At 44.5% G+C, this 13,295-nt stretch overlaps 1 protein-coding gene across 1 annotated transcript; it reads right to left on the bottom strand.

The window, feature by feature from the left end:
- Positions 1 to 2,533: 2,533 nt before the first annotated feature.
- LOC127058119 (zinc finger and SCAN domain-containing protein 29-like) lies at positions 2,534 to 4,331 on the bottom strand. Its single transcript, XM_050967617.1, has 2 exons — positions 3,630 to 4,331; positions 2,534 to 2,589 (listed from the first exon to the last, which is right to left on the bottom strand). The coding sequence occupies exons 1-2, from the start codon at positions 4,183 to 4,185 to the stop codon at positions 2,534 to 2,536; spliced, it is 612 nt and encodes a 203-aa protein (XP_050823574.1). The 5' UTR covers positions 4,186 to 4,331.
- Positions 4,332 to 13,295: the final 8,964 nt, after the last annotated feature.

The raw sequence follows: 13,295 nt of genomic DNA, 5'->3' as shown, positions 1-13,295 counted from the left end.
TGGGTTACTAGCCCAGTGCATGATGGGATCAAAGTCCCCGTCCTGGGTGGTTCTGGGTACAGCCCCCCCCCTTCCTGTAAACGGCACACAGTCAGTTCGCGCTGTTTTTACTGGCTGCAGTGAGGGAAACGCCATTTTGCAGCAAGCATGGATCCAGGTCTGCTCTTGTCCTTGATCGCGAATGCTGTAAATAATTCACGCATTCTCGTTCTATCACTGCTGACCCATGATGCAGAAATGCAAGAGAGAATGCTTGAATGCGGGGACGACAGCGATGACGAACTGGAGAACGAGTTTTCTGACTCCCCGGGCCCCTGCACGTTGGAGCTCCTGACGGTTATGGGTGAGGTTCTACCCGTTCCGCGCCGCTTTTGGGCACGGGAAACAAGCACTGACTGGTGGGACCGCATAGTCCTGCAGGTGTGGGACGATTCGCAGTGGCTGCGGAACTTTCGCATGCGTAAGAGCACTTTCTTTGAACTTTGTGACTCGCTTTCTCCTGTCCTGAAGCGGCATAATACCAGGATGAGACCAGCCCTCACAGTGGAAAAGCGAGTGGCAATAGCCATATGGAAGCTTGCAACACCAGACAGCTACCGGTCAGTCGGGAATCAATTTGGAGTGGGCAAATCTACTGTGGGGGCTGCTGTGCTGGAAGTATCCAAAGCAATCATTAAGCTGCTGCTTCGAAAGGTTGTGACTCTGGGAAACGTGCAGGCCATTGTGGATGGCTTTGCTGCAATGGGATTCCCTAACTGTGGGGGGGCCATAGATGGAACCCACATACCTATTTTGGCACCGGAACACCAGGGTGCCCAGTACATTAACCGCAAGGGGTACTTTTCGATGGTTCTGCAAGCCCTGGTGGATCACAAGGGACGTTTCACCAACATCCACGTGGGATGGCCAGGAAGGGTTCACGACGCACGTGTCTTCAGGAGCACTACACTGTTTAAACGGCTGCAGCAAGGGACCTACTTCCCTGATCAGAGAATAACAGTTGGAGATGTCCAAATGCCTATAGTTATCCTTGGGGACCCAGCCTACCCCTTGATGCCCTGGCTAATGAAGCCATACACAGGCAGCCTTGACAGTGCTCAGGAGTTGTTTAATTACAGGCTGAGCAAGTGCAGAATGGTGGTAGAATGTGCATTTGGCAGGCTTAAGGCGAGATGGCGAACGCTTCTTACTCGCTCAGATCTTAGCCAAACCAATATCCCCTTTGTCATTGCTGCTTGCTGTGTGCTCCACAATCTCTGTGAGAGCAAGGGGGAGGCCTTTATAGCGGGGTGGGAGACTGAGGTAAACCACCTGGCCGCTGATTATGCGCAGCCGGACACCAGGGCAATTAGAAGATCTCACCAGGATGCTGTGCGCATCAGAGAAGCACTGAAAAGTAGCTTCCTCATGGGCCAGGGTACAGTTTGAATGCTGATTTTCCTTTCAATTGATTGCTGCCCTCCCCGTCTATGCAGTGTTGCTGCTGCAAGATACTTTGCCTGCAGCATTCCTCAATTGCTTGCTTAGGTTACTTGCGAGAGCTGTCCATTGGAAAACATATAATTCTGTATTTCCCAATTATTACCTACCTCCACCATTAGCTGCTTCCGTCTGCTGCTAGGCACAGTACCTGCAACCTTCCTTAACTGCTTTTTTATTGAAAATAAAGTTACTACTATTTGTTACAAGAATTGTGTTCTTTATTTAAAATCAGACCCTTTCATCAATCAAGCATCATGCTTGTTGTTACAATACTGTGCATGAAATTTCATAACTCAGCGTTCTATGGGGGACGGAGCGAGGGAGGTTTGGAGGAAGGGGGAGGGAGGTTTGAAAGAAGAAAGTGCATCAGAGAAGACAGAAAAAGAATTCTCATGGACCAGGTTACGGTATGGCTGCTTTCTTTGTTTTCCCTTTATTACCCATATCCCCAATTGTCAAATCCTGATGCTGATAACTAGCTTCCGTGCAGCTTTCCAAAGCTGCTTGCTTTAGTTCATTACCAAACTACAGTCACACTGCCTTAATAGCATGACCTGAGAATAAGAATAGGCAAAGGTGCCATGGGAGAAGTTTCGATCATTAGAGGAGGGAAAAAACAGGACACAAAGGGCTTTTCAATCTAATGAAAGCCTTCTGGTTGGAGTGTCCGCAGCAGTGGAGGGGGCTGGTGCAGAGAGCCTTCCCCCACGCGTTCTTACACGCCTGGTTCTGGAAGGTGTGGGACAGGGTGAGTACTGAGGGAGGTTATACACGGGCTGTAGGGGCATTCTGAAACCACGGAGCTCTTGCAGCATATCGCGGAGGATGTCAGTCTGATCACGAAGAAGATCCAGAGTTGCTGCTCGCCAGCGCTGATCTTCCTGCCACCTGACATCATTTTTGGCGTCCCTCCTGTCTTCGCGTTGACTGGCAGCCTCCCTGTACTTTGCGACCAGTTGCTTCCAGTCTCCCTGCAGAGCTCTATCTGTACGGGTTACTGCCATAATTTCGCTGAACATGTCCTCACGCGTCCTCCTTTTCCTCAGTCTTCTTATGATACCCCCCCACGTAGATGAGAAGCGAGAGGGAGGCTGGAGAAATGTGCAGCTGTGTGTGGGGGGGTGGGGTTTGGAAAGAGTGATAAAAGAATCATAAGAGACACATTTCACACAACCATGCATACAGTCTTTCTCCTCACTGACCTGTGCCTGTTACCGAACCTTGAACATTTTACTTTACCACAAGGTCACCTTAGGATTCCTTTAATACTTATTGCTTGTGGCTGAGGACAGAGAGTTCTGCTCAGACGCAGGTCAGGGGAGCACACAGACCGTGCCCGGAGAAAATGGTAAGTTAATAATGGCTAGTAATCCCTGTAGTAGATTGTACTGGTAATCAAGCTACTCTCCTTCCCTGCTTTGCTCTCGCGTTCCCTGAACAAGCAGGTCTCCTTGCCTGCGGTTTGCTCGGTGGTTCGGGGAACGCGAGAGCAAACCGCGGCGAAGCTGGTCTCCTTCCCTGCTTTGCTCTCGCGTTCCCTGAACAAGCAGGTCTCCTTGCCTGCGGTTTGCTGGGTGGTTCGGGGAACGGGAGAGCAAACCGCGGCGAAGCTACTCTCCTTCCCCGGTTTGCTCTCGCGTTCCCTGAACAAGCAGGTCTCCTTGCCTGCGGTTTGCTCGGTGGTTCGGGGAACACGAGAGCAAACCGCGGCGAAGCTGGTCTCCTTCCCTGCTTTGCTCTCGCGTTCCCTGAACAAGCAGGTCTCCTTGCCTGCGGTTTGCTCGGTGGTTCGGGGAACGCGAGAGCAAACCGCGGCGAAGCTGGTCTCCTTCCCTGCTTTGCTCTCGCGGTCCCCGAACAAGCAGGTCTCCTTGCCTGCGGTTTGCTGGGTGGTTCGGGGAACGGGAGAGCAAACCGCGGCGAAGCTACTCTCCTTCCCCGGTTTGCTCTCGCGTTCCCTGAACAAGCAGGATGAATCCGCCCTGTTACAATGGAGACTTTTCTAAAAACCACCTCATGGGTCACTGTTTTAGGAAAGGTTTTTAATCTACTTGGTCAGTGACTCTAAGTACAGGTAGTGATTTGAAGCACCCAGTAAAAAAGGCTTACATTAAACCGAAGCTTTTAGTAAAAAAAATTACTCTCACCAGAGGACGGTCCCTCAGCTTCATTTTCTGGAGTACTGCCTTGAGATGGCTGGCAGGGAACCTCAGTAAGGGTGAGGAAAAGATCCTGGCTGTTTGGGGGGATAAAATGCTCTGTGCTCTCTGCTGGAGCCTCCTCCTCTTGGTCCTCATCATACTGATCATCGCCATCAAATAAATCTTCCGTAGTTGCAGGAATCACGACACCCACCTCTGAATCAACAGACAAGGGGGGGTTCGTCGTTGCGCTGTTCCCCAATATTGCGTTAAGCTCGTCGTAGAACCGGCATGTTTTGGGGGCAGAGCCTGACCTGCCCTTTGCTGCTTTGGTCTTCTGATACGCCTGTCTGAGCTCTTTCACTTTCACTCCGCACTGTAACGAGTCCCTGGTATGTCCCCTCTCCCACATGGCATTAGAAATTTTTTCAAAGGTTTTCTCATTTCGTCTGCTCGAGCGCAGTTCTGAAAGCACTGACTCTTCTCCCCATACAGCTATCAGATCGAGTAACTCCTGTGTGCTCCATGCTGGAGCTCTTTTCCTATTTTCAGGAGACTGCATTCTTCTCTCTGCTGCTGAGAGCTCCACGCTGTGCAAGCAGGAAATGGAATTTCAAACTTCCCGGGGCTTTTCCTGTTTACCTGGCCAGCAGAAGAGTACCTTTACCTGTGTAGAGCGGCCACTAGAGCACTGTGGGATACGTCCCGGAGGCCATTAACTTCGATGGCCGTCCACACTATCATAAAATCGATTTTAAAAAATCGATTTTGGGGTTACTCCTCTCGTTTTGATGGAGTTCCAAAATCGATTTTAGGGACCCTTAAAATCGATTTTATGCACTCTGTAGTGTGGACGGTTACAGCTTTAAATCGATTTAGAGCTCTTAAAATCGATTTAAAGCTCTAGTCTGGACCTGGCCTAAGAGTGGTACTTTCTTTCCTGTTCAGTCGCCAAATCTAATCTCATTCTTGACAAATCTAAAAGAAGTACTCTAGAATTTTAGACTCATATTCAGAGTCAGCCAAACAACATAAAGTTTTTAATAAATATTTCCATGAATAAAACCATCCTGTGTTTTTCCTGCTGTTGTCTGTGGGACCATTATACTAATTATTCTCAAATATTAAGGTGACCACTGATTTCTTTGTTCAAGTGTTGGTGAATCCCCAAAGCTTCACAACATTTACCATGAATGGATATTCATTAGAAAACTCCCACCAGGGAACCCACTAACAGTTATTCATCAGTTTTCCTATTTAAAATCTTCCAATCATCTAATCAGTGAGCAGAAACAACACCATGGCACTGCAGTGACCATTCAAACATGACAAATAATTCATTCTGAATAGCAGAAGCAAACAGTTCTCAGCCTATGGGAATGTTTCCAATTTCTTCACAAACTACTGGACAAAATCTTATAAATTATGAATATGTTTGTAAGAAATGCAGTCAATTCACAAATGATTTTCAAACTAACCAAACAAAAGGCTAAATTAATTGGATTTTTTTCCGATTAACAGTCTGACCAGTTTCAGATAGAATGGAATAAGATTGAATGAACAAAAAAAGGGTTAAAATACTCTTAACTCTTGTTTATTAAAATCCTGTAGAAGGATCTGATTAATAAATTAAATGTCACTATTGAAGCTAATAGAATAAAGAGAAAGAAACTCACCATTAGCTAGAACTAGGCAGGAATTAGATTTTCCATTGAGTAGGAAATTCTGCAGTTTTGAAATTCTCTCTGTTCTGAAACAGAACAAATTAAAAAACATTTAAATTTCACACAATATTTAAAAAAATCATTTTGGGTCAAGCAAAACATTCATTCTGATTTTGACGTTAAAAATATATAAATTAAAAGAAAAGAAACTTCAAAATGAAGCAATTTTTAAACAAAAAATTGAAACATCTTATTCCAAAAATGGAAAAACAGAAAGTTTCAGTTTATCAAATCATTTTCCCCTCCCCATTTTTATCCTGAAAGAAAATTGTATCAAAATTAATGTTTCCGTGAAGCATTATACTTTCAATGAATTCACATATATGACTGGCCAGACCAAATTCTAGCTTTGACTTCTGTATTTTTTCAGGAAAGTGTAGATAAGGAAGCACTGAAAATATCACTGCAATATATTAATGAAATGAAACCTGGCTATGTCCTACTTTCAAAGTCATTGTTACTGATTATGATTAATTTCTTATCTCACATTTCATAGGAAGTTCTAATCTTGTTGAGACATGTAACGGGATGGTCACCTGCTCCTGCCTTAAAAGGCTTAAAACACCCGGGGAGAGGGCTGAGGCAGAGAAGGAAAAGCGGGGCAGATTGGGAGAAGCAGCCACAGCTGGGGCCACCCCCCAATCAGACCACAGCTGGCCCTATAAGAGGGTTAGGGCCAGAAGCCAGAGACAGACTCTCTCTAGCTTTGGAGGGACCTGGCTGCAGGGAGCTGAGAGAAGGTACTTGGAGTGGAGCAGGGCTGGGGGAAGACGAAGGGAGCTGGGGAGCTCTGGCCTGGAAACCCCCCAGGCTGCGGCCTAGTGGAAGGCCAATTAGGTACTGAGGTTGCAGGGGGCAGCCCATGGGTAGGCAGACACAGCAGGGCCAAACCCTCCTTCCCTATGATGAGTGGCTTTTACACTGCAGTCTGCCCCAGTGAGCGGGGGCTAGATGATGACTGGCAGTAGCTCACAACCGAGGCAAGGTGAGGATAGAGGGTTGGAGATTCCCCTGGGTGGAGAGACCTTAAACTGTGGGGGTATTGCCAGGGGTCAGCACCCCAAAGACAAGGGGCACTGGGTCCTGGGAGGGAGACAGGGGCCAGTGGCAGTGGGACACCAGCCTGCAGAGGGCACTCCGGAGGCTAGAAACTCTAATTCCCTGGGAAGACCAGCAGGAGGCACCGCAGCAGTGAGTCATGCATCGCGACAAGACACCATAATAAAGAACTCAATGCAGCAAGGTGCGAAGTACCCTCAATGCTTACTGCGTCGTTCAGTGGGAGTGGACAGCCTCCAGCACCTCAAACAAGTGTTCAACATTTCTCAAGACCAAGCCCAAAATTTGCACTGAGCCACCAACCATAGATTTTTGAACTACGCAGCTTTAAAATTCTATTCACACAACCAACATCACCTTTCACTTTCTTTACGTTTTGGGCTTGATGAGGGGAACGCATGCTGTACATTTCATTCACTCAAAAAAATTGCCAGCAGTCACATGAAGGCTACCTGAACAGAAAGAACAGGAAGAGCACGGGCAGCCACAATGGAATTTGTTCAGCCATCAATTGCACATCCCTGGCAATGGCAATGAAGTGGCCTCAGGCAGTATATCATAATTCTGCCAAGGATTCTGCACAACACATGATGGGGAATCTGGCACATTCGGGAAGCATTGTTCTGAAATTGATGTACCACCAGGTTCCACAACAAATCATTGGTCTATTAAGGTCTTACATTTGATGCTAATCGTGCACTCGCTGCCAATTCAAACTCATAACTTCGTTGGAACAAATTAACTCTCTTGTTGTCTAACCTCCAGATAACTGAAATGAAACTTAAAATAAAAGCATATGTGAAAGGGATAAGAGAGAAGAAGCCAGACAAATGGCACAGCAACAGTTTAAGGAAAACAGCAAAGGAAATGACAACCGACGTCCTATGAAAGAAAAACACGTTTCATCCATGTGTCCAGCAAACGATCCTATTTGTGTGGTAATTTGGCCCTCTGTTTCCATTAAACATCAGAAAGGAGGAGGTAGACTAGTGAGGTGGGATGGCTACCAGTGTGCTGAGCGGTACCTCAGCCTTTTGGAATCTGCTCACCCCTTCCTCAGCTTTATGTAAGTAAATCTAGTGCGTAGGACAAGATGCCAGAAACTGAATCAGAGCAGGTGCAGCAAATAATTTCTCTGCACTGTCCTGCCAATGGAGCTGGTCAGGTGATATGCAATGAATAATTTATTTCAACACATTCCACACTACTTTTTGAAGTAGCATATTCCATAAATGTTTATAATCTCTTTTTATTACAGCTAGTAAAAAACGTTAATTTGATGAAAAAAGCATTTTTCAAACCAAAATCTTCTGTGAAAAGTTGTGGTTTGTTTAAAAAAATTTGCATTTTTTGTCAAAAAATAAATTATTGGGATTTTGTTTCCTCCTTCCCTTCATTATTTTGTAATGCAATAAAATGAATTGTGTCTACATTTGGGTTTCGGTTTTATCACTTCTTCATTCTCCCTTTCAACCCCTCATCCTCATTTTTTCCCTTTATCCACTCTGTAAATTTTCCAAATCCTCTATTTTGGGAAATTGACAGTGGCAAAAGGAAAAATGAAACTCCATGCTATTCTGAAACTTTTGAAAAACTGGGGAAGTTTTAAAAGATACAGAGCAAATAAAGGCAAAAGAGGCTAGAGGAAAAAAATATTGGACATTTTTCACTTTTTGACATAAATGATGAAAACAACATGGGGGGAGAAGAGGAAAAACTACACATTTGGAATTAAAATATTTTTTGTAAAAAAAAAGAAGAGTTCATTTTTGTTTAGATTTTTCATTTTTTCATGAATTTTTTTGTTCAGTTTCAGCACTCTCCTTTTTTTTTATTTCCCCCCTTCTCTTTTTTCAGTGAGCTAGGGGGTGGGAGTGAGGGACAGAGGGAGGAAGGTGGGGGGAGAGAGAAAAAAATGAGATGTTTTCCCATCAAAACTAAATGAAATTTTATGATAATTTTTATTTTAGCATGTTTTGTCAAGAAAAAGAAAAAAAAAATTTTGAAGGACATTGGTTTTACTTCTTTCCAACACTGCCCGGCCTCCCGCTGAGCAGTTACTCTCTGCGGTGCTCTCACCCAAGTCAATGGAACTATTCAGCATGACCAAGCAGATACAGCATGAGACTGGGACTCAGGAGACCTGGCTGTGATTCCCAGATGTGGCTCACCTGAGATCTTTGCAGATCTACAGATGAGAAGCTCTAGGTAACAGCAAGTTGTTATTTGTGCAAGTAATGGCTCGCCAGTGGAAGAGAGGGGTTCACTATCTGGCCCCATACATGAAGTGAAAGATGGGCAAAACCATGGGAGGGCTGTGTCTGTTCACAGCCTGGTTTTACTAAACATAGACCAGAGTAGATTCAAATTCAAGTCCCATTTTAGCCACGTTTATCTAAAGTTTGGGTTTTATTCAGATAAATGGTTCCATTTGAGGTCCCCATAAACAGATACGTTTCTAAGATTTTTATAAAATATTTTCAAAATGACTCTTCTCTCATGCCTGTCTCCCTCATTAGACTGTCCGATTGTATAGGGGATATAGGCAGAGAGGAGATTTCAGTTGGAAAGTCCTTTACAAATATTAGTTACTGCTTTGATTTGTGCTGAATAATATGGCTTACTCTCCTTTCAGTAATCACCAGGCACTGCCATATAGGCTAGGGAAAATTTCCAGGGACAGAAATAATAAGAACTAATTAACCTCATGAAATTCACTTGTTACTGCTGGCCCAGGTGTTTCTTGATCAAATTCTATCGGAGGAACAGTTTTTGCTTGATCTCACTCTTCCTTGTCCCCTGCATGAGCGGCTGCAGATAAGGGAGTGGGAGCAGCTCCAGTACTTAAAGGAAATGTGGGGACATGCAGGGGATAAGACAGATAAAGCACTTCACATGGTCCACTACGTCTTTAATGTACAGAAAGTAATTAAAATGGGAGACAAATTCATCATCAGTCAGTTTAGTTCAAAGTGCAGCTAGACTGTTTCTTCCTTATGCATGGATAACATGATGTGCATATCCATCATAAAATCTGCATTAAAAATTAGGCAAAGCTGTTAGTACATCACAGCAGACCAGATGGTTTATGCTCTGAAGTGTTTCAGGAACCTCATTTTATTATACATGAATGCCTCCTGTTGTAGGCCTGAGCTGATATTTTCATTAAACACACTCCACAAAGCATTACAGCTCTGTTGTCATTTCATTCAGCACCAGTGATTTCTTACACGCAGGCTTTATGGTCGCAGACCTGTCATGGCTGCCCTTCCAAGCAGCACCAGACTGTAATCTCACAGATCGCTGTGGGCACACGATCTGTGTGTTACCTTGGACATAGGCTGCATTAGCAACCTGCCCATCAACCAGCCATGGTTCCCCTATACCCTAGTGTCCGTGATCTTCACTTATCAGCTAAAACTCTTAGCACAGCACAGCACTTCAGAAGTTTTACACCTCATGGGAGATATGTGAGGTGATTCAGAGATCTTTACATCATCCATCATGGTGCGGAAAGGCTTTCCTGGCTTATCTCCTCCGTTCCACTGCGTGCAGTGCATGCAGGTAGCAATCTAGGGTAGAAAACCACTATCTACTACACCAGGAGTAGTCAGTTATTTTCTGTCAAGGTCCAAATTTCTTGGTTAAGGTATAATCAAGGTCCAAACTCCAGAGAAAATGATAACAAAAAACAACAATAATGATAGTAAGAAGTAAATAAAAGGATTTTGCGATCCATTCAAAAGCACCTGGAGGAATTGGCCTGTGGCCCGCCTGTTGACTACTCTGTACTACACCAAGTGGCAGAGCTGTTTTCCCCATCCATAGGTGTCAGATCAGAACAAATACTCCCAAAGTAGCAGCTCTTCAGAAGATTTTGCTTTAGATTTTCCCTGAATGAAGCCACTCCATCTATGTTAATAGGATAGCATGATCAGCTCACCAAAGACTGCTGGGGCCAAATTCATCCCCCGAGGTAACTCTGCTCACAGCAGTAAATTTTGTGTAGTAAGTTGAACTAGATGAAATTTTTAGAAAAATTTTTTTTGTGGGGGAGAGGGAGGGATGCAGATTAAGCATTTTGCAAATTCCTATTGATTTCGCCATATTGTTTTGGATAAAAAAAACCCCACAATCCTGTTTCCCCCCTATCCCCCTGCCGCCCCCGATATGATTTTTTTCTATAGACATTTCCCTTAAATTTATTTTTAAAATTAAACAAAATACTGCTCAAAATTGAAACAAGATGGATTTTTCTTTCTTTTTTTGACATTGCCAGCAAATCAAACAATCCATTATTCACCCAGCTCTACTGAGAAGTGTATTTACAGAGGAGGAAAGGGGAGACAATAGAACTCTTTGTAAAATCTTAATAATTTAAAATGTGATGTTTGGAATTCCATCATCTAAACTGTAGATGGCTGCAAAAACATTTGCCGCAATCATTCTGCCTGCTCTGACTCCCATTGGAACCAGTGCAGCATTTCCCTTCTAGGAGAGCAAGGGTCGGGGCTCAAAGCCCATTCAAAGGAGTGAGTGGGATTCCAGCAGCTGAGCCAGCAGTTCATAGTCTCCATCAGGGAGAATTCAAGGGTATTACATGCTGGGTCTTATAAAGTGAGGCTGAGGTGCTTAGGGAGTTAGTGTTTGTAGTGCTAATGTCATCATGTCCCTCTGGGTCTGTGGACCACTCTCCAAAAAGCATCCTATCATAGAAGAGGGCAACTTATCTTCATGTCCCATCTCTTTTCCTCCTCTCTCCTGGACCCCCCAAAGGGACACCAAATAAGATTGACACTAAGCGAACTCTAGCTAACCCCATAACCAGAAACATTATTGCAAATGCTTCAGAACTTGAGTCCTGATTCTGATCACATTTCCACTAGCTTTATGGAGGAGGGACTCCAGATGTGCATTGGTGTAACTCAGAAGATAATCACATCCTTTGTACGTTTCCTTATCAAGAAAGCCCCACACGGGAACCCTGTTTATTCCATAAATCCAGAGTTTAACAAATGAGCTCCACATGAACTAAGGGCCAATCCCAAACCTCTCTGGCTTCTACTCCAAGTACAAGGTGTATTTCTTTGACTTGCCTTCTCTAACATGTACAAATGTGTATATTGTATATTTTAAAACATTCCAAAACAAAACTTTCCCCTGCACACACGTTTCCCCCTGGGGAGAGGATGAGAGAACAAATGTGCCAGATGTTACTCTGATCGCTTAACGCACTGCTGGAAGGTGCTTAGATACTACAGTGATGAGAGCAGTCTATCTGAGTTGGATTAGAATAGAAAGCGCATATTCTGAGTAGCAAGGCTTAGGGTTGGACACATGTGCAGGGAGTAGAAAGGAGAAATTCTCCCCACCAGCAAAGGAGAAAGGCCTTGATGCGGCAAAGCAGTTAAGGGTGTGCTGAAATCCATCCCTATTCAGCCAAACAGGTAAGCTGCTGGGTTAGTCCCACTGAAGTCAATGCTGACACTTCTACAATTTTTGAGAAGTGAAAACTAAATTTGCATTGGAGAGGGAGATTCCTATAACCAAAAAAAGGTTCTGTTTTTGGTTTTTTGATGAGAAAAATTCTATGAAAACAGAAATTTCCATTTAATCAAAAAAACATTTTTTGTCAAAAACATTTGGATGAGAAATTTCCAATCAGCTCTAATCACCACAGCTTTACTGAGCAACAAATACATTGCTCCATTCGTCCGTAAGTGGAGCCACTGAAGAGAGACACTGTGCAGCAGGTAATTGTGCCTGCTCAGTAACGGGAGGCCAGCAGGCTGCAGTCTTTTCCCTGGACCTGGCCACAGCTGTACATAAGCAGCGTTTTTCATGTCCCTGCTCAGGTCTTCCTTCCTTTTAAGCTGCATGTGAGCTCTAGCATGTGCATGAGCGGTAGGCTGGGTTTTACAGGGCTTAGCCCTGCTCCGGGAATGCATTCGGACATGTTGCCTTGTCTGGGTTAATTATGTTTTTAATTCTTTTTTGCTAAGGCACCCAAGATGCCTTTGGGCCTGGCAGCCTCGGTATCCAGAATTGTTATTATTGAAGGTTTATTAGCAGAGAACCATACACGCTGGCTGCCACAGAGTGCAGACTCACAAACGCCCTCACAGGGCAGTCCTGTTAGAACAAGCTGCAGGACACATCCTTTCCCACGAAGTGCTCAAGTACGTACAAAGGCTATGTTCCTGCTCTGAGGTGGGACTCATCTGATATTCAGCTAGTTTCAGAACCTGGCCCTGAGGGGCTTTGGAGGACAGAGACAGTTTTGCTGCGCTATGTCTGTCCCTCTTTGCCAGCCAGAATGGGGCTGCCTCGTGGATTATAGTCTGGTGCCAATGTTCTGAGTGTAGGTGGGGTCTTTCAGGATCAGCTAGTACCTGGCCTTAAATTAAAAATCTCAGCTGACGGACAAGCTCCAGAAGCAAATCAAAGGACTCTGTCTCGTGAGAAGCAGGTGAGAACGTATCTTGCTACTTGGCCCTAGATCAAGGAAAAAATGTTCTTAGTTCTTTGGTTGAATCTCATTTCAATACTAAGAAGTACATATATTTCATATTCTTTTGGTTTCAAAGTCAATAAAGGCATTTCTTAAAAATTCAAGTGACCTTTCCAGCCAAATTAAAGAGCCAGGCTAACAAAACCACATTTCAAAGGCTAAGAACACAAATAACTAAATACTTTGCATTGCCCTAGCATGGTCCAGCTAGAGATTCTCAAGCATTTCACAGATATTAAGTCCAGCTCTCTCAGATGTGGACCCTGATTTTGAGTTATTCTGTTGCTGGGTGCACAACCTGAGACACGTGAGGCCTGATTGGCAGAGGAGCCGAGCACCCCACAGACTTCAGATGGAGCTCTGGCTGCCCACTAGCAC

Source organism: Gopherus flavomarginatus, chromosome 9 (assembly GCF_025201925.1).
Source record: "Gopherus flavomarginatus isolate rGopFla2 chromosome 9, rGopFla2.mat.asm, whole genome shotgun sequence".
Lineage (NCBI taxonomy): Eukaryota > Metazoa > Chordata > Testudines > Testudinidae > Gopherus > Gopherus flavomarginatus.
Note: the sequence above shows the minus strand (reverse complement) of the source record. Positions and strands in the feature narration are given on the sequence as shown.

Coding starts and splice junctions, on each gene's coding strand:
- LOC127058119 (XM_050967617.1), bottom strand. CDS start 4,185: ATGCAGTCTCCTGAAAATAGGAAAAGAGCTCCAGCATGGAGCACACAG. Junction 2,590..3,629: donor AGCTGAGGGACCGTCCTCTG/GTGAGAGTAATT, acceptor CCCCACACACAG/CTGCACATTTCTCCAGCCTC.